We start from the raw sequence: 21,834 nt of genomic DNA on the forward strand, positions 1-21,834 counted from the left end.
TATAATCCTGGCACATGCTTATAGCAATTAAAAAAAAAAAAATCCATTTTGTTGAAACAGAGCTCTACATTCAAGTGACTTATTCTCCCATGTCTTATAAAGATGCAAAGAATGCTCTCTGGTCATCTAAGAAAATATATTTTAGATGCCTTGTAGCAATACTTAACTTTCTATATGAGAGGTAGGCTTCTGGGTTCTAGGAGGCCTGCCACATCTAGGGCTGAGTTCTTAAAGCTTTAAGTTAAAGCAATCCAAAGCAGGGCAGTCTTAGAAGAGCTGCCCTGTCTAAACCTTGAGGTTAGTTCAAGTTTAGACTGCAAAGCAAAACAAGTATTAAAATCCATTTGTAATTTTTGTTCTTACAGCTTTACCACAAGAACAGTGTGGCTTTTCATAGATACCTGTAAATAGATCCTCTTTTCTAGAGTATTGCTGCCAAGAGGTGAAGGCCTCCTACCCATGACTAGTAAAAACTGTCACTTTTTCCATTATGGCTGTTTTATGCTTAAAATTCCCAAAGGTGAACACTAAGTCTTATAGGCAAGCCATATAAATCTAATCTGAACTTGTTTTGTTGTAGCAGTTATTTAAGAATGGCGTTTGTATATACAGTACATATGCCCACACTGCAAACTTTATACATCGTTTTATATCGGTACCATTTTGTCTTAATTGTGACCCAGAATATTTTCCATTAGATCAGCAATAAGCATAGCTTGGCTTATTTCCCATTTTCCCCTCCCTCAAGGGAAAAATCCAAGTGTGGGCATCAACCAAACCAATGGTATGTTACTAACTGAAATGCATTCTGTACAGTAAATTAAAAGTTTGCATGCAGTTTAAGCATTTTAAAGGCTATTTTCTTATAATAATTAACCTTCTGCTTTCATTTAAAGGTGTGAAAGACATCTGTCATTTATCAAGGGACTCCTCTTCAGACCCAGAGGCAAATGGAATCACAAAGACCAGGTACTTTCTTTCAGCTTTCTGCACATCTTACTAAATAACATGCAAAGAGTTCAACAGCATTCTTCTTAAAATGTAAATAGTACTCTTTAAATGGGCATGTTAACCACTGAAAGAAGTCCACTCTACTATACTTTTCCATTACACTGCTTTCATTCAATCATCGGTAGTATAAAAAGTCAATTAACGGGATCAACAGGCTAGTTTATCCACTGGCAACTGTGTATGACACCAAGTGTGCAGTAAAACAAAGGCCAACATATGTTTATGCAATATAGTTGTACTGATTCGGGTTTTCTTTGTCTCTTTCCATGTAGTCCCTGTCAATTAAGGATTCTATTCTCTTCTTAAGGTCAGCAGGCTGTGAAATAAAGCAGACATCAGCATTATTACTCGGCAGTCAATATTTCTCAGTTCTTTCTTCCTACTTAAGGCAAATACCCATGCTGCGTATGATGGCTGAGGAAACAGAAATAGTGTTTTAAAAAAAAAAACAAACAAACCAAAAATCCTTAAAGCATCAAAGCTTCTGCAGTCTGCAATGTAAAATTGAAAAGAATGTTACAAAATGAGCTTGTCACTTGCAGCTAAGCATAGACTTCTTACAGCAGGGAAAGATATTTGCTGCTGTTTAAACTGAACTCTAAAATTCAGTTCATGCATTACATATCAAAGTGTTTCTATTTCTGACTTTCAGCTGGTAAAAGGTGGTGCAAGTTTAGTTTTATCTTGATGTGATCAGTTTGGGTGCCCTATGACTTGCTGTGTGAAGGACTTCAGAAATTAAAGGCCTGAGGTAATACTCAGATAAATGAATGTAACTGGCACTTTAAAAATTCCTGAGAGTATTTGTCCTTCCTAACAGTAAAAAGATGCATGTTTTAGAAGCACTGCTTAACTGAGGACAGGCCAGGGAATATAAAAAGCAGCAATAAAATTTTAGAAAAAAAATCAGTACTACACCTTTACTGGGAATTTAAGCTGGTTGTAGACCTCTGACACAAGCAGGTTATGACTCAGCGTCTTGCGCATCTTCATGATCCGTACAATTGCAGCGTCAATCTGGTATTGCCGGTCCTGGAATACTCTCTCTGTAGTGCTTGCCTGTTCCTCTACCTGAAGGATCCATTTAGAAGAGTTTTAAAGAGAACACTAGAATTGTCAAAACAATTCTTTGTATCTCTAAGACAATTCTCAGTGTAAGACAGTGAAGTGTCCGTTGTCAAGTATTTGACATAAATCCTTTACAAATACGAAGGCTGATCATGAAAAAAGAACTCACGCATGGAATTAAAATCTTGGCACAGATTTTACACTGGATAGCTGTCAGGGAAAATTACTTATTTCTATGTTCACAAACCATTCAGTAAAGCTCCAGGCAATGATCAAGGTGCAAAGACCATTCACTAACTGGAATTTCTCTTAAACAACCTTACTGAGAGACATCTGGCATCACTGGTGTCTGGGTTAGTACGGAAGCACACATTTAAGCCTGTGCTGTTAAGTACGTGCCATCACCCAAATTATACGTGTAAATTCTACAAAGGTATCAGTATGTACATTACAAATGAGAGGAAAACAGCTTGTAAATGGGCAGGCAACAAGACACTTAACCCACAGATCTAAACCCCAGAGAATTAAAAAGAATATACCGTTTCTTTCATCTGAATTTGGTTGATCTTTATCCTGAAGAGCTTATGTCTGAAATCATCATTACATGTGAATTTATCACCATCTTCCACATCCTTGCCTTTGGGGCTTTTAGTCAGTACTCTGGCTTTGCCACAAGCCAGAGACTGAAGTGTCCTTCTCAGCTCTCCGTCCTCTAAAGCAGAAACAAGTTGTTTAGGGTTTTTTTTTTTTTTCAGTAAGAATACTTGGAGTTAGTCAGCTGTTTTCGATACCAACCTATCCCAGTGGCTTGCTTTATCTCCTCTAAACTGAACTCCTCTCCTTCATTAAACATGAGCAGCACCAGTGTCTGGAACAAGGAGACCTGAAGTTCTTTCTTGCCCTGTGACAAGGAAAATTAACAGACATCACTAGGCTGGAACTAAATATGGAACTAAACCCACTGGGTATTTTCCCCAGGTAGTAACCAAAAATTACCTCCCCCCCTTCAGAATTTGGATGCATCTTCTTAGACCTTCATATAGGTGTTCCAGAAACTATCAACTCTGGAAATGATAGGAAGAGGCCAAAATTTAAAAGTAATGGCAAAGCCAGTGCTAAGTCTGCCATCACAGCACAAAAAATGCTTCCCAGTGTATCCCTAAGGTACAACCCAGAATTGGAATCAGCAAAGACCCAGGAATAAGAGAAACAAAATACTCACCTCTTTAAATTCTGCTTTTAGTACACAGTGTCCTAGTGTTGACTGCCACTGAAGTTTCCTACCACTGTGTTTTCCTAAATAAAAGGTTTTGAAAATCTCCTGCAGTTTTACCATCTGAAAAAAAAGAAAAAGAAACCCCAAACACTAAACCACAATTTCTGCTTTAAAGGCATCCTTCCCTCCCTCCACAATTAAATATGCCTTAAATAAAGGCTTAAAAAGATGAGGGGAATTGCAAGAAAAGAAACCAAACTTTTTTAATAAAGAGACATTTCTGCATTTCTTTATAGAGATTGCATGCATATTTAAACCCCAGCTGCAGTTGACATCAAGATGCATCACTGATAGGCGAATACTCTGTATAATACGTGTATATTCATTACCTCGGGGGGCAGATGGACCTCCATAGGCACGTAGGTTGGCCAATAACCCATAGTCAGAATATTCACTGTTAGTTCAATGTTGCCAGGTACATTCTGATTTTGCATATACTGCAGAAAGAAACAAAGTAAACCGAAATAAAGCAACGTTTATTTAACATATTTCAGGTAGAACTGAAGAGTTAATTATAACAGGCCATGGGCAGAGCACAGAAGACAAGTGACCTTACCATGTCTTCTGCCTTATAAACTGCAAGTTACATACAAGAAAATTAGGTCAAGAAAAAGCACTTTTCTGAAGTTCTAAAGGCACTTCCATACAGGAAGAAAACAGCAAAAATGTTTTAGCAGGTTGAAATGAAGATGTACCTAAATCTTGTGTGAATGGAGGAAAGAATGTTAAACTTCACTTATAATCAAAACATTACTGAACTGCCAGAACTAATGGGCAAAAACTTACAAGCCAGTCCATCAGAATACAGTGGTGTTAAAAATGTTTCCTAACTGCTGTTAAAATGTTTTATAAGTTTACAATACTTCTATTATTGCAGGTTTTTTAAGAAGCTTATAGTTTCAGGATTTTTGTTTTGTTCAGAAAAGCCATTAGTAAATTCAGTAAAATTTTCAAATGCAGAGGCAGCACAGAATTCCAACTGATTTTTAGTAGGCTGTTTTCCCAGTTGAGCTTTCGTCCATTCCTTTTGAAAGCAATCACCTACAAAGTCATTTTCTCTGTAGTGAAAGAACATTACAGACAGCCGGAATAATTCAGAAGGAGTTTAACCCAATTACAACAGAAACATGCACACTGAAGATGTCCTGCACCCTCTTGTTAGGCTTTCTGAGAATAACTCATTCAAGAAGCAAGTAAATAAAGGAGCCATGTCAGGCTTTCCCACAGTACCTGTTTAAACTGTATCATTATGTCTTTTGAGAGCTCCATATCTTTAAACATTCCTTCAAGTTTGCTGGTGAAAGCAGCTCCACATTCTATAAGAGAAAAAATTCTGATCTTAAAAATTAATCTTATTTTCCACACCACAGAGTAGTTATTCCAAATATCAGAATGTACTCGGAAGCAAGACGACCTACTTCAGCCTATGTTCTCACATGAAGACCTGGATTCTAATTAAGATTCAGAATAAGGTTATAAACAAGGAGGGGGACAATGTTATACTGTGGCAGCTCTTCTGCAATCCAATATTTTTCCACGTGGATACAACTGTTCATCTTAGGACTCTACTGGCAACCTGTCACTCAGAGGACAATTCTAATCCCTATCAGCTGCCTGCCAAAATCTCTCTTGATGGTAGAACAAGATCCAAGTACTAAAAAAAAAACCAAACAAAAATAAATTTTTTGCTCTTGCTACTCAAAGACTCCATCCTATGAAACAATGAAGACAAGACCGCAACCTGGCAGCTTCATGTTTCAGACCTTACTCCTGCTTACAACAAGCAGGAGTCATCCTCTCTGAGCACAACACTGATTTTTTCAGCAGCGAACCTCAGCTCTACCCCACAGGCCAAGACACACCACACACTTTGAGCTCCTTTTTTTTTTGGCTATCGCTGCTGTAATTACAAGACTAAAAGCAAAGGAGTCTACTCAAAACCTACCAGTCATTCAAGAATTGCACACGAGGTTTTCACCCTCATGTAAAGGGAAAATACAAACAGCACTGCTGGGAAGGCCTGTTAAAATGTCCATTTTTAAAAGAAAGCAAGTAGATAGATAGATAATTACCATGTTTGAGTTTGGAAAGCATAGATTTTTCAGCATCTACTGATGCACTCTTCCCAACTAATAGTCTCTTTGCTAGATCTTTTTTATAAAAGGCCTCAAAGACATCTTTTCCTGTAAGAGATGAGATTTGACAATGATCACAAATTATTGTTTGTTTTTAATAAACATTACCTACAGGATTCCCAATTCAAAGCTCAAAAAGCCCATCACATTAAGATTTCCATAGATTAAGTCAGGTGTTGTTATCGGCATTTTAACATGCAAACTAGTTAGACAGCACTACGACAGCAAACTGCATCTACAGAATAAACACTTGCAAATGCACACAGACTGCAAAAGTTATTTCCAAGTACCTTTATGTTATGGATTAAACAACTGTACCCCCAAAAAAATAGCAATACTTACCATATATGAATCTAAATATGATCATTATTTTATCCAGCATTTTTTCAAGTTCTTCATCAGTAGCTTCTTTGTTGCCTGCACGAAGCTTTGAATCTACATATTTAGCTAAAAGTGTTGAGGAATAAGTAGTTTAGCATATGCTTAGCATCACAATGAAAAAATTATTTTTAATATTTTATGAAAAAATCTGATATTCTGAAATCTTTTGTAAATTAAAAGGATCCTAAAATTACTCTCAAATCAGTTCCCTGACAGCTAGCCTGACATATTTTCATGGAGGCAATAAAAGTTATAAAAACATAACCTAGTACCTTTTTTCAGACAAGGAATTACTGATCTAACTTCATTAGCGTCATAATGTTAAAAATATTTTTGTGTATGTACAAAATCCTGATGCGTATATTACAATCTCAAAGTAAAAAGTCACTATTGCTACCGAATGACAAGGCTGTAATAGAAGCAAAAAGATATAAAAATACATAAACCAGTTATTTAAATGTGCTGACTGTACTACTGAGTTCCTCTAGCAGAGTACTGTGTGTTTTAATTTGAAATGGTTTGTTAAGCACATTACAGTTAGTGAATTAAGCTAAAAAAAGGAGGGCAGAAAGCATTACTCCACAAGCCTAACAGCACAACAGATTGCAGAGCAGGTATTATTCACTGTGTGGGGAAATGATTAAGGTATTCAGGAGTGCACAGAGCCAGGCCTGTACATCTGTAAACAACATTCTTTGCGAGCTACAGTGGCTCTGTCCCCCTAACATGAGAGATACAGCGCGTCCTCATCTCTCTTCGCTTTTACGTATTCAAGCACAGATGTCTACGCAGAGCCCCAACAGCCCTGTGCACATGCTGGTGGCACAGTTATGCAAGCTGCTGAAAGTCAAACTACCACCACTATTCTCACATCTGGACACCAGTAAATTGCTAGAATGCCCAAATTCCAATGTTCTTTGCTTTTCTGTAGCCTAGCCAGGGAACTGATGAATATCAAATAATTCCCTTACATAATCAGGCCCAGTAGATGCCCAGTTTGACAATGGATTATGTATAGTGTCTTTTACCACTCAGTTCCACCATACCCCATCTGTAAGCTGCATCAGCAACTCCCTCTTGTCCCCCACCCACATTCCCACATGGGAAGAAACTGAAACAAAAATACCTATGAGTTCAGCTGGCTTATTTGGTCTTTTGTTAATGAATGTTTCAAAGGCTTCTTTCATGGCATTTACAAACTTCTCATTCTTCAGAAAGCAAACATCAATTATATGGTCAACTTTGTCTTTAAAATCAAGTAGTTCTTGGACCATGGTTTTGTCTTTTTCTGGATTAATTACTATGGTGCTACCAAATGCCTGCAAAATAAAAATGAGTAATGAATTTCAGTGATAAGACTTCTAAAAGCCTAAGTTATATTTGCAATGCCTTGTTTCTGGTATTTGTATTAGTTCCACAAAAACCACAACAGAGGTAATAGCATTATGAAGTATTTACTAAATAATCATTCCTAGACCTTGTGTGTTGATTCAAAACCAACCTGTGAATATGTGAACAGATTCAGAACTTCCGTCTGAAGAAATAAACTTAAGCTTGACAAAATTAACACACCCTTTATAAACACTGATATCCTCAGATTTCACACAGGTAAAGCTTCCACTAAACTCCACTTTATTTAACAGTCCTCGTATGCCATTACAAACTTTTCCTTCACAATAACCATACTTTCCGTGACATTTTTACTGAGTAATAAGGTGAAACATCTTAAGTGACATTCAAGTGCTTTGTGAATCTCAACTGGTTGGTAACTTAAGCTACCACTCATCCTGACAAGAAATTTTAGCAAGGAGGAGACAGCAGTGGTCTGCCATTAACAAAATGTCAATTGGAGAAATATAGTTGCCCCCCACAACTAACTATAAGCAAGATAAAAACTCTGAATTTATTTGGAGGAGTTCAATAATTCAACTGAACATCAAGTATTTTCTTCAACAGAGCTAGAACAGTTACCGTACTTTTCCTAACACTGTTTCAAAAGCTGCCCTTTATGTTTATAAGCAAGTTGCTTTTATAGAGATGACTCAAGTATGTGTGTATAAACCCCATCGATACAATAGTGGTATCTGTTCCAGCGTTTTAGGAACAGTACCTTTATGTACTCAATCCAGTGTTGCAAGAGAACCTGTACTCCCCCTCTCACACGACTGAACAACTGATACAGAAGAGACAGGTCTTGAATTCGGTTTTCATCAAGAAGGTGGTTTAAACCTGCAAATAAAAGAATTGCAATAGAAATTAAATCCCAAAGTAATCCAAAGAAAGCGCAGCATGTTATTACAGTAAGGGACCTCTTCAGAGCTAGTATTTTTTAATCAAGCAATTAGTGGGGGTTTGGGGTTTTTTTTGTGTGTGTGTTGTGGTTTTTTTTTTTCAGCTACCCAATTTAACAGTGAAGCACAGAATGGCCACCTGAACCGGCTCAAACCTTCAAAACCTCCTTATTGCACTGGACATCTTAGGCTACGTGCACTTTACGTAACATGCTTATCACAACACCTTTGCTTATTTCTGCTTTACTATTCCCTAAAGACTTGAAAAGTTTATGCTCTGTGATCTGCAGGATAGGTTCCTTGGCAAGACAAGCTGAGTCTCAATTCCAGCTGTAAAATACATGTTACAGCTGTCTGAAGGCAAGCTGCTTCAAGAACTATCTTCACCTTTCACTTTTTAACCTTTTTGGCAGAGAAGGCCTGATGTTCCACAACACGGTTCTAAGAAAGTAGATGGGTAAATATTGCAAACTTGATACTGCTTTCACTAAAGAGTCTGTTACAGATGTGCAGGAAGATGCCCACATCTCTCTTTCACCCAGAATCTGGCTAGCAAAGACTCGATAATCTTCGTTTATTATTACACTCTTGCTGCACCCCTATCTACTTCCAGACTATCCCTCAGAGCAAGACATGGTCACTTGACTCCAGAGAGACTACTCCACAACTGAGGCAATGTACTTCATTGCTCAAACTGTGCTACATTTTTAAAACAAGACACCTTTTGTGAGCTGCAGGTAATGAATGTTTCCCCTTTTTGGTACAGCCATAATTCAAAGGCTACTCCTTTACCACTGAGTCTTCAAAATGCTGTTTAAGACACTGAACTCAGAGTCCCCTATTCTAGTTCTTATTTTGCTTTGCTCTGTGTCTGCAGACAGCACTGCATCTCCTTACCTCTGACAAGGAGAACGGTATGTGCCCTCTCACCAAACGGTCAATGCTATTCCAGGTACTGAGTAGCAAAGGGCATTAAAGAATGAGGCAGCTTGTGTCCTCCCCCAGCACAGCAATTGAAAGCCCCGAAGAAGTAATTAGAAATATTTCTATAAAGAAGAAAGATTACCTTTCTGAAGAATGGCTGTTAAATGTTCACCTAGAAGTTGCTTTTCTACAGTAGCAATTAGTGGCTTCCTACAGGAAAAAAAAAAAGTTTAGAATTACTTTTAATTTTTCCACTATTGACAATTTTAAATTCTTTTTTTGAGATTGTTAACTACACTTGTCCTTGGGAGTATGCCGATTATTTGTAGCCAAGGACCTAAAATGATTATACACATACTTATCCCTTTTCCTCCCCAGTAAGCAATCTTTTTTCCTGTCTGCTGGCTGAGGACTGAAGTCGCATAATAAGCCTGTTGTACATGACCTCTAGGCAGCTGGATAATGATTCCATCCATGAAGAAACTGGGGAAAAGTTTGTCAAAGAATATACCTTCTCCTGCTTTGTGGGAGGAAATTCATGTCTTGGGAGACAAACCAAGGAGAAAAACCAAACCTCACAAGTCAAAAGGTATTAAAACAAAATAGGGAGTTGGCCACTAATAACTGTGTGGAAAAAGGAAGCCACTAAACAAGCTAAATGTTTGTAATAGCTGAAGGAGTAGGGAAATAAAAATGTGTGATGGTAGCAATAACACACCTTCCTCTCAGAGAGATCCTCTGTACCTGCTCTTTAAAAAGTTGCTACCACTTGCTCCAAGAGTTTAGTTATATTAGCGACCCACATTTTCACTCAGCCATGCCAGCTGTGGCTTTATGTCAGAGAAGGTTTCTCTTGTCCTGACCTCTACTGGATTGGATTTGAGGAAATCCTGCCTCCAAGTAGAAAAGATTGAAAAATGACATTATTCAATGATTTCTCAGACTCCATAACGAATATGAAAATATTTTAACATATATATTCAGAGCCTTTAGCTTGAGAATTCTCTGTCCTGGGTCCTATCTTTTTCAGGTAGTACCACATCTGATTAATTGCATTTCAGCAAGCAAGAATGGATTTGGGGCAGCAGCCTATTTTTCTCTGACCAAATGCCACAACAACATTACTGTCAAAATAACTGGTGGCTTAGCAGGGTATTAGCTGTGGGAGCCAAGTCAGTGCTTCATTGTAAACAAGGAATTTTGGGAAGTGAGCAGCATTTGATGGTCAGTCAATAACTGAAATAAACTGTAGCTATTAGACAGCCCTCAACAGAAGAGCCAGCTAACAACATCAAGCAAAGAGATTGCACTTACTGTGTGCTCTGATCTAAGTAAGTGATTATCCTGTCTGCTTCTTCTTCCAAGCGCTTGTTGACATGATGAAGATATTCTGGAACCTGAAAATGCCAGAGTAGTTTTGTACGTTTTAAAAAAAAAAATCAAGAGGGCATGGTGGGGAAGACAATACTGATCTGACAGCAGCAGCAGCTCCAGTTTTAGTCCTGTGACTGAGGGCAACTGCATGTGAATTTGCTTCTTCAGAGTACCATAAAACATAAGAGGTGATGTTATTGCCCTGTACACTGGCTAAAGCAGCAGAATAGTTCCTCCCCCTGATAAATGCTTTGTCATTAGGCATAACAAACATTCAAAATACCTCTCTTTCCTGCATAAGCCTCTGTCCCTCTGCTGCATACAGGCGATTAGTCTCTTCCAAGAATCTATGCTCGAAGGAGTCTTGATAAATCTGGGGAAACAACAGGATAGGAATCCAGGGTAAGGCTTACTGAGCACTACATAACAATCTGAGCTGCTTACTGCTTTAAAGGTGAAACAAGTGTACTCACCTGCAAGTCAGAAAGCATGCTCAGAAGGCTTCTCAGTAAACTCCTATCGATAGCCTCACCATTTCTTTCCCTCTCAATCAGCAGAAGAATGCCGTCAATAGTTTTGTTTTGAACCTTCTGATCACTGATTATATGAGTTCTGAACAATTCTAGCCCCATATCCCTACAAAGGAAATAAAGACTGTTCATTAAACTGCATAAGAAACAACTCCAAATATTGTCTATTAATAAAATTTGAACCAGATCAAATAGAGGGACCAATAAATACTAGCATTCTTCAAATTCCTCATTCCTCTGCCCCTGAACTGCTCAAGGTGAGCAAGCACGTAAACACTAAAATAAACCATGACAAAGCATCAACAATAAGCTGCAGATTTTGAAGACCGGAGCATGTATGTTTTCCTAAATAACCACGTAACTGTTGCAGCATCGTCATTTTTCACTTCGCTGGCAGGATGATGGGAATTGAATGAACAGCAGCTTTCACGAGAAAAGGATAACGTCATCCTGGGTCCCAATTCCATGGTTAAACTGCTGGACAACATTCTTTGTCCACCACTTCCTAACCTCTAATTCTTAGGCAGAGCTTAGAACTCAGTGATGTGAAAGACAAGGATCTCTGCTGTGGGCAACCCTGTTAAAACCTTCCGTAAATTTGGAAGTGTGCGTCTGGGCACTTACAGAAAAAGCCAGGCCCTCCATCCACCATTCCTTCAATCTCTGGCAAAGTAATTCAGGTAATGCCAATGAACAAATGTAGGGCATTTGCTAGTTATTAAAATATTGCAGTAGAGGGAGAGGGGAGGAGGTTGAAGCCCAAAATAGAGTAACTTGCTTTTATTTTAAGTAAGTTTTTCCTTCAAAAATACTTCCTGAACTTTGAATGCTATGCATGTTACAGCCAGTAACTCGGCAACCCAAACCCTCGCACTTCAGTTGCTGAACAGGCCCTTTAACTGTGCAAACTGGTGGTTGATACCTACTTAGCTGAAATTTGCTACCACAGCTATTCTAGAAGAATCCTGTAATTCATGGCAAATAAATTAAAAAGTGAACTCTCCCTTTAAAACAAGCAGGTATGCACTCAGCATCTAATTTACAGGTCGCTATAGAGTTTATATTTAAAAAACCCCGCTGCAAATCAGCAAGAGACGTGACAATTTAAACATACCCCCCCAATTCTTTGTGCCCTTACCAAATAGATGGCAGCATTGAATTCTGAAGTACGTAAGTTCGATCCAAGAACAAAAAGATACTTCTAATCATAATCTGTTATGAGAAGGAATAAAAAAGCCACGATCACTTTACTCTTGAAATTGAAGAGCAACACAATTTATGCTCACAAAAAAAAAAAAAAACAAACCAAACAAAAAATCCCCACTGGCAGGTTTCAGGCAGTGCTTTCTTAGACAGTTTTGATTTGTTTAAAATACTCTGCCAAACTCAGCGCGAGGACTGATGCGACATCTAGCACCTTTCTGTAGAAAAGAATAGCTCATTTTATAATAGGTATACAAGGACAAAGGTTTGCATAGAAACAACAGATAGGAGATGGGGGTGTGTGTGTCCAGGATCAGACCAACACATCAAGAAACACAACTACAGACAAATATTTCCAAGGCTTGAGTTCTAACAAGCTAGATACAGTTGTATTTCACAGAGAAGCCTTATATAAATTTAAGGCAACATTTCAGAAGCACAGTTATGTTTGTAAAGAACAAAGTGAGACAAAACATAGGCTGACAAGCAACCTGTTTTCTTTTAAACAGTTAAAAAAACTTACCATCTGTCTGCAGTGATCTTGCCAACATTTGTCTATTTTCTTTAGAAAAAGGACACTATCCAATGAATCCATGAAGAAATCATTAAGAAAATTATGATTAATAGGAAGTGTTAGCAATGAAATGAACCAACTTTATTTAAGACATTTAACAAAGAGCACTACAAACTACTCCCAAAAAGAGCCACTTAACTTCTTCCAACATGTTTATTTTTAAGGAGGGTCCACATAATGATGAGAAATCAAAATGAGTCGAACAATTAAAAAACTAGTTCCCTGGGGAGTGGAACAGACATAAAAATCCCCACACCTCAAAAACCAACAACCCACAACACACATAAAAGCTCACTGCAACACAGATGCTATAATTTCAGCTCATGTTGAGATAAACTCAAGAAATAAATTTTGCAATTGAGATTTAACTTACATTCAGTTCACTGCATAGTTGTGGTGCTAATTAAAATCCACTTAACACAATCTCAATCTGATCCAACTCAAAACTTGAAAATAAAACATTTTGATCCTCATAGCCACTAACATGGTATGCTGCCAGACCACCAGCACTTCTTAAAAAGTAAACAAGTTGACTCTTCTGTTTACCTGAGCATTGCAATTTCACCAAATAAAAATGCCTGAAGTGATAGAGCCAATATCATCTTCTCTAAGCCTTGCTACAAGTCTAGTATGAGCTTTTGTAAGATGTCAAAGTGTTTCATATATACCAGTGAAGCTTTCTCACAAACTTTTCAAATGGTTACAGCCATAAAGCAACTAGCAATCTTCTGTGGTCCCATAGAAAATGAAAACAGACCCAATTATGCAAAACCAAGGAATTCATATTACCACGGCCTAGTGTCACGAACCAGTCAAAGAAATCCATCACCACATACTGGCAGGTAAAAACATTTTGCCTTGTCAACAGCTAAAAAAAAAAAAAAAAATTCTCTGAATTGGTGAATTTGTGCTTTAATGTGGTCTTCACAGATCTGTCTCAATTGTTTGTACAAGTTTGCAGAAATCTTGTAGGAACAGAGATTTTCCACAGCCTGAAGTAAAGAGAAACAGATATTAAGAAATCTGTTTATATTCTTATATGTGGTTTTACAAGGAAGGGGAGGGACATCCCAAAACAACCATAGAATTACTCTGCTTCTCACTCAAAAATGTACCACTTTTGAAATGGTATATAGTTAACAGCTGCATACAAAACCCCAGAGAGACATGGCACTATTATGGTACTATGAGACAAAGGAAGGCCATGCCCTGAACATCGTACGGTTTATTAATTTCAGTTGGAATACCGATATCTCAAAAGGAATGGCAGGACTTGCATCTCTAAGAACAGGGATGTTAGTTTAATATGTTCCAGCAGCTTGCTGGGTTTCGTACTTCAAAGCAGACACTTAAGGTCTTAATTTTATTAACTGCTGTGCTCTGCAAGTCACACTTATAAGCAGGAACAGCACTGCTAGTGTTAATTTCCTTCTGCAGTCCTTTCCTTCATTAAGCTTCCTTCATCCCCAGAAGTACATACATATACACATTTTACATACGCATCTCCATCCATCAACCCCTCGCCTGAGGAAGTTCAGTCAGAACCCTGAACAATTTTTAGTCATATGACTACATTCCAGGTGTTTACAGTGACAAATCTCAGATTCCTAGATCATAATCCAGTATTAGAAGAACTGTCAGTGCTTCACAGCAAGAAACAAAAATAAGTTTAATGGGGACATGTCTTGGAGACTGATTAAGCAAACAAGCATTTTTAAGTTTGTATGGGTAACTCAAGACTCTTCCAAAACGTATACCAGTGGCCCAGATTTGGAGACCAAGTGAGCAACTTCAACTCTTTGTGGATCAGCGAAAGACACAACACGTGATTATTCTGTAAAACATCCACAGAAGCTACAGAGGAGAGGTATATATGATTTTCAACTAATGCCCCTCTCTTTTAATGGAAAAAACTTCAGTTGCCAGTACAACCAACTCACAGGAAAAAACAGACCAGAAGATCAAGTTCGTTCCCCAGCAACCACGCAGTAGTTCAGAAGGATACAGAGCAGATCTACTCCATCACACCCAAGTACCCCAGAGTATTTCCCAACAGTCCAACTAAAAGAGTAAGCAGCCATTGCTAGAAGCACAGCAACAATTAACACAGCTAAACAAGGAGTTCCTCAGTTTATCCCAGGGTATCAATAGTAATCATTCTCAGTATCAACAGTACACAAACCAGAGCAAGTGCACTACAGATAGCACACACAAAAAAAGAAAACCATACCTGCATAAGCTTACTGTCAGAAATAAACAGGTATGGCAAGACAGTGAGTCTGCCAATTAAGACGAAAACAGGTCTGAACGATGATTATTAGGAAAGACAGAATTATCACTGAAGTATACATATCTTAATATTTGGAAACGGCAACAAATTCTACTCTCAGCCTTAATTAAGAAGCCCCAAGCAAACACAATGATGTGACAGAAAAACATTCTCTGTAACTCACTGTTCAGAGTAGGTTTTGGACACTGCTCAACTCTCTTCTGCTACTGTACCAACAGGGTAAGGGTCTAAATGTAACAGTAGCAAACAGGAAATAGCCGCTACTTTGATTCCAGAAGAAAGAGAGGGTGGAAAACACTACACTCAAAGAGCTCGATTAGACCTTCAGCAAGTGCAGTAAATGGGTTTCTTCTCTCTCACTTACTTTGGAGAGGCCAACTGCGAGCTGGGAAGATGAATGTTTTAGACCTTGCGAGTCACCGGCATAACCACAGCGAGTCTCGCTTCCACCTACCAGCCTGGGACAGCAGCGCCCTTCTGCTGTACTCCCAGCACATCCATCTCAACTACCAACATTTTCATAACTGCTGCCTATCAAAACAAGTACTATTTAACCATGTCATTCCAAATCCGGAAAAGAATTAGCCTCTGCAGTGTAGATCCGCATACCATTAGCTCTTAGTGAGATAAGTTAACAACCATCAATACATGCTTACTTTTACATATTGTTCACACAAAGCTGAGCTTTTGCATTTGTGGATCAAAAATTCCAAAATTTTAAACACCTTTCTAATACTGAGTGAACATCAAGTGCAAAACTCCTGCATCTTCACTGATAACATCCATAAAACAGTTTTAATTTGAATTTGAGTTCTGCTCAACTGGCAGCTTTTTTTTTTTTTTTTTAAGAGATTAAACTTCCTAAGCACACAAACACAAAATCTTTTACTAAAATTTGCTCTGTTGAGCCTAACACCACTACTGAAATATTATGATTTGCAAATTAACTACTGGTGTTCCACAACAATAATTGTTATGTATCAAAAATTCCCAACAACTTCAGGGGCTCTAGTTCACAAAATTATCTTGTTCTGAATTAGTGGAATAAAGCTTTCTGATCAGGGAATCTGTGCCCTGAGGATGGTCAGGACACCTTAAGGCAAAGCCTATTTTTTTTGTGTGTGGTGGGGGTTTTTTTGGACTCTTTTTGTCTACACCTGGTCTTGTGTGCTGGGGTAAAGTAGGAACAAGAACTGAACACAGCTCTGATGACAGAAAATCTGAACTTTCCAGAATTACTTAACCTTGTGATTGATTACTAAGGAAAACTGTTCTAATACAGCAGCTTTCAATTCTGCAGCACTTCAGCTACTCCAAGATGTGTATTATTTCTCTTGCTGGGAAGAACACAGCAAGTGCAATGCTAGTGTCCCACAGAGAAGTACAGCCTTGAAATGTTTGCTAAGTGGGATTTTCCAACACAGACAAGAGTTAAACCAAACTCAAAGAAGTTTTAACTCCAGTAAAAAAAGCAGAATTTATTTTGAGATGTGCAGCAGAAGTTTTGCAGACTCTTTTGTAATTCCCCTCTATGCCTGGATAATGATGTTTGCCAATGCATATTTGGCATCAGATCCATGTACCAAGCAGCTGTTCAGAAATTATATCAGTTTAGTTAGCATTAAACAAAATAGTGATTCCTATAACCATTTTTAAATCAAGACATTTTATTTTTAGATTTTTAGATTTAAAAAGCAGAAAAATTTCATATGTGATTGCACTCTATTTCATTGAGAACTATAAGTTATTACAAAGCTAAACTTGAGATTTAAAGGGAAAAAAGGTATTTTTGGTTTTCTAAGCACAAGCAACATTAAATTAAGCATGTGGTAAAAAGGGAGCAGAAGTTTAAGAGGTAACTGTGAAGCAGAAGCAAGGCTGTCAATAGAACTTTGTGTTTTTAAACAATTTTGGATGTCCTTCAGGTACTGAATTACTTGCACTGTTGTTCAACCTAGAGTAAGCAATTCACAATACCAGCCAATACAGAGGATTTTAATGTTACCAGTTTCACCAAGTTTTGCAAAAGTAACAAGTTATTTTTAGGTGAATTGAACATTATAAAAGATTATAATGAGCCTAAAAATGCACTGGACCAAGGAACTTGGCCCATGAGGTTCTTGGTTCCATGAGAAATGGCAATTTATCCCTCCCTAAATCTGTCACCAATCCTTGTGAAAACAGGATTTTTCTCCTCAACTTTTCACAGAGATCAATCATATCCAAACATGACTTTATTGAAAAGGGGAGGGCAGGGGAAGAAGAGACACTAAAAACAGATGGAGAGAAGGCTGTATACACACAGAGGAACAAATCAAACAACGAACTGGGTAATAAAGACTTTGCAAGTAGAGCAAAAGGTGTAAGTGCTTCTCAATCCCCAGCTGAAGCAGTACTGTTGCTAGGTCGCTAAACCCACAAGTATCGCAATGTTAGTAGGGAAAAGGTGAGGAAGGAAAGAAGTCTCCCATACACATTCCGCTGAAAAAGCAGAAGAGGACCTTATAAAAACAACTTAGGAAATGCAGTTCTAGTCTGATCACTTCCTAAAACATTTAGGGCAAAACAATCAGAGCTGTTGCTGGGAATAAACTTTAATTTTCAGTTGTCAGAATAGACAGGATGCTGAAAGATTGAAAATTACAACCAGTCCAAAATGATAAAATTCATGAAGAAAATAGTACCCTATTTAGTTTTAAAAAGTCAGAAAGTTTCAGTTTTTAAATTATTTATGATCCTCAATTATGAGCAGGTACTCCTTCAGAAAAAGGATTGTGTTTTAATAGAAGTTGTCTTTTTCTTACCTAAACACCAACCTTTTAGAATTGCACGCTTCTCTTGGCAGCTACACACCACAACCCCCAGAATAGCAAAGGGAATACAGCTCCTTGCCTTATTTAATTCTTGTCAACTGTTGCAAGGGGAACCATACCTTAAATTATGCTGTGGCAAGTAAAATATTTCCAAGTTCAATCTTAGGTCTTGTGAAATGTTTACTGAGGATTAAACTATTGGATGAAAAGTTTTTCAGTGACCAAAGCAACCATCAAGCAAAAGGTCATATTCTTACCACTGCATCCAAAAAAATCCAACAACGAAACAAAAACCACTACCCCATCACTTTTACGTAAAGCACTTACCTGATAGAGCTCCTCTAGATTGTACTTAATTGAAGTACTGTTCTGGATAGCTTCTACAGCTTCTTTCAGTTTTTGCCATGTTTCATCTGTGTAGTTTTCAGGTAATTTGGGTTTATCTTTAAAAGAAATTATACAGAGTTTGAGAAAGTATTTAGAAAAAGCAGAACATTTTTCCTTTTACAGAAATGAAAAATGTCACTTTGAGAGGAAAGAGGTATGGGCTGATGCTCTAGATTTTAATTTATACTTACATGAAAAGAAAGCATTACTGTAAAATCAGGATCTTATTTACAATTGAAATAGTAACGCATTGTAAAAATTCTGCACTGCCCTTCACATACACATCACAGCATCTGTAGCCCAAACAGTACGTGTGATTTACAAAAATCACAATACCCTCTCTGAGGAGCTCAAGATGGGATAAAAGGCCAAAAGCCAGCAAGAATAATCTACATCTTCATTACACTTTTTCACTACCAGGACAGAACAGCTAAAAGTGAACATTCAAGCCAAACATGATGGATTAAAAGATATGGAGCTGTATATATATATTTTTTTTAATTTACCGCTAATTAATTCTACTCTGTATTAACAGTTGCAAGGAAACCCTCAAGAAACATGCATGGAAATACTATAATTATAATACAGGCGTTATGCTTGCAAGGAAAACGTTCCTATTTTGAAGTAATCCATTTATGTGTCTCTCTTGGTTTTGGCCAGCGGTTATTTGTTAGTTAAGCCCTCAGTCAGTGCTTAAATAGTTCAGGCTCTGCAGATTTGACTCTCCATTCCCCACCCCCGTCAGTCTCTTTTCTTGAGATGCTCCTACTATGCAGCATCTTCAACAAGACTGAAGCATTTACAACAGGCTAAGAAAGATTCCCCAAGTCATATCCTCAGAATACCAAGACTATTATAAAATTCTATGTGTTGTCATAACTAGCTAGAATGACTGGTTTTGTTCTAATAAGCATGTTCCCAAATCAAGAACGAAGGAGGAGAAAATTCAGGGAAGTCAAGTGCACATCCATGCCACCAACAGGTGAAATTGGCCCAGAGTTTATACTCTATTAAAACCAACTTTTACATACCAAAAGGTAAAAAACCCAAATTGTAAACCTTTATAGTTTCTCTAGAAATAACAGGGAGAAGGAATTTTTTTTTCTCCTCCCGAGCATTTGCCCACAGTATTGGCAATATCCCAACATTAGCTGTATTGTAAGAATCTAGAGACGACTAACTAAAAACGAGGCTTGCCTATTTCCAGTAGCAACTACTGAGTATGCTACTCTGCAGTAAACACCAAGATTCTGGGTTTGAGGAAGTTATTTAAGTTGTTAAGGACGTTATTGCTATCACACTAAGATAAAGGCAGTAATTGTATAATTATTATTCAGTTTAGCATCTGAGAGTAAATAAAAAGCAAAGCTGGCAGATTGCTGAGACATCCTTTTTAGGCAACTGATTCAAATACCAATTCATAAGCAATGATGATCACAGCACCATGCAATCCTTGACATCTTACAAGTATTTTCAACACAAAAAGTTGACTTCCTTTAAGGATTAACAGTGGACAAGCAACAGAAGAGTGGCATTTATTTCTCACTATCATGCACCATAAATATAAATTTTAAAATCATCAAATTAAGTGATGATGATGTGATGAGGGGAGAACACTTTTGAGGAGGACCATAAAGCAAAAAGTTACACTGTGATCGTGAACTGCTGTAAAACATTACAGTGGCTAAACCAATCCTGACCCTTACCTTCTGCAATACCACTACAGAACATTTGTATCTATCGAGCATTTAAAAATTAATTTTCATGTCAGTCATGTCTTTCACACTCCCAACCCCAAACATACAGGGAAAAGAAAACCCAAGAAGGCAAGATATCAGATTATTTTAGAAATTAGAGGCAGAACATAAGAAGAGCCCATAATCTCCTTATCCTTAAAGCGAAAAAAGCAAGAATTTTAGCTAAGCTTTCTGCCTACACTGTTTGTATTTTTGTTTACTAGAAAATGAAGCAGCATCACAGAAGCAAAGTTTCATTTCTGTTTCAAATTGTCTCTAGTAACAATAATCAAGAATCTCAAACACATTGCTTGAGAGAATTTATAAAACAATGTAAGCTTGTAAAATGGGAGTACGTTAAAAAAAACCCCGACATTAAAGAGTTAAAATACTAAATTTTACAGCAAGGATATTGCAAGGAAAACACTCAGCAAAAATCTGAACTACCTACTTTAAAGGCAAATGGGGAAACCAGAAAGGAAATCCGCTATAATAGCCCGATAATCACCTTAGTTTCAACATTAAAACTAAGCACAGGCAGCTTAACCTACAAACAGACAACATGGAGAGAGGCAAGACATACAGATTCAGGCCTAATTTAAAAAAAAAACGCATTCTGCACAAAGACTCAACAAAAACTGGGCTATAATATATATTAAGCCCTGAATCAGGATTCCTAGAAGAGATATCAAACATGAAAAGTTTGAAGAAAGGTGATTTACACACATATGCACTAAAACCTTTCATCCAACATACAAGTTAAGGCCTTCTCAACAGAGCAAAAGGAGTCTGAAAAATAAACCCAAGCAGCAAAGTGCAGCTGAGGATGCACACATGACTGGGCAAGTATGCATCTAAAACATTATTCTCCCTTTACAGAAGCATAGAAACATTCACCACAGAAAAGCATTTCCTGTGAAACTCGGAGCTATTTGAAAGCCAACCGGTTTTCATAGTGAAAACAAAACATAAAGTTGAGCGTCAGCTCCCCACAGCTTGTGACAAATTATGGCCTGTTACCTTTAAAGTTCTTGATCACTAATTTCTTAGCGGAGCCAGGTTTACTGTTGGCGAAACTGGAAACAGTAGAGGAGGCAGCTTTGGTCAGGCCATTTGCATGGTGCCCCACAGCCACTGACGAAATTAAAAGGCTTTTATTTTTGAGCTGTTGTTGGTGCTGCTGTTGAGAAGAGGCAGCGGAGGAGGAAGAAGACTCTTCAGCCATCTTCACATCGAGTCCGATAAAATCCACGGAGTCCTCAAAGCGCAGCTTCTTCTGGAGGTGATGGTTAGAGGAAGCAACCCCTGAGGAGGAGCACGAGGAGGTGGTGATGACAGAGGAAGATGATGAGGAGGTGTTTTTGGAAGGAGAAGAGGTGCAGGAAGAAATGGAATCAAATTCTTCTCTTTCAGAATTGCTGTTGCTGCTGTTATTTAACTTTCTCTTCTTGCAGGAGGAGCTGCTGCTGGTGTTACCATCAGTGGCAGGTCTGACCTCCTGGGCTGCAGCTGGGGGGTTGGGGGAAGAGAAACCTGTGGGAAACATGAACACACAGAAGTGAACAGGCTGAGGGGCATCAAATCCTTGTGGTGTGACAAAAGGAGAGAGAGAGTTTTAGATTCAGTCAGTTTGGTGTCTCTCGGGGAGGTGTCTTTCAACTCCTCTCTCTCATCAGTGGAGTCCTTCCGTATTTCCTCTCCTTTGCTTTCTTCTTTCTCGGAGAAATCCCTTAATCTCCTCTCTTCCCCTTTTCTTTATTACTTTGTTTCTTCTCGTAGTTTGTCTTTGCTTTCCTGCTTTTCTCCTTTCTCAGCGGAGCGTCTCCGTTCCTGCCTCTCGC

The 21,834-nt window shown here is 38.0% G+C and overlaps 1 protein-coding gene across 1 annotated transcript; it reads right to left on the reverse strand.

The window, feature by feature from the left end:
* Positions 1 to 311: 311 nt before the first annotated feature.
* On the reverse strand, positions 312 to 21,668 carry CUL4B (cullin 4B). The gene is made up of 20 exons (XM_010151792.1): positions 21,014 to 21,668; positions 18,198 to 18,313; positions 13,656 to 13,759; positions 12,717 to 12,786; positions 12,129 to 12,202; positions 10,934 to 11,096; positions 10,744 to 10,833; positions 10,401 to 10,483; positions 9,229 to 9,296; positions 7,982 to 8,100; positions 6,998 to 7,190; positions 5,833 to 5,937; positions 5,428 to 5,538; positions 4,586 to 4,671; positions 3,685 to 3,792; positions 3,302 to 3,415; positions 2,875 to 2,980; positions 2,619 to 2,791; positions 1,930 to 2,082; positions 312 to 1,327 (listed from the first exon to the last, which is right to left on the reverse strand). The coding sequence occupies exons 1-20, from the start codon at positions 21,537 to 21,539 to the stop codon at positions 1,232 to 1,234; spliced, it is 2,658 nt and encodes an 885-aa protein (XP_010150094.1). The 5' UTR covers positions 21,540 to 21,668; the 3' UTR covers positions 312 to 1,231.
* Between the last annotated feature and the right edge of the window lie 166 nt (positions 21,669 to 21,834).

The sequence above is a fragment of the Eurypyga helias genome, unplaced genomic scaffold (genome assembly GCF_000690775.1).
Source record: "Eurypyga helias isolate BGI_N326 unplaced genomic scaffold, ASM69077v1 scaffold10825, whole genome shotgun sequence".
In the NCBI taxonomy this organism is placed as follows: domain Eukaryota; kingdom Metazoa; phylum Chordata; class Aves; order Eurypygiformes; family Eurypygidae; genus Eurypyga; species Eurypyga helias.

Coding starts and splice junctions, on each gene's coding strand:
- CUL4B (XM_010151792.1), bottom strand. CDS start 21,539: ATGTTTCCCACAGGTTTCTCTTCCCCCAACCCCCCAGCTGCAGCCCAG. Junction 9,297..10,400: donor TACTTAGATCAGAGCACACA/GTAAGTGCAATC, acceptor TTTTTCCTGTAG/GAAGCCACTAATTGCTACTG. Junction 3,416..3,684: donor AGGTCCATCTGCCCCCCGAG/GTAATGAATATA, acceptor CTTTTTTTTCAG/ATGGTAAAACTGCAGGAGAT.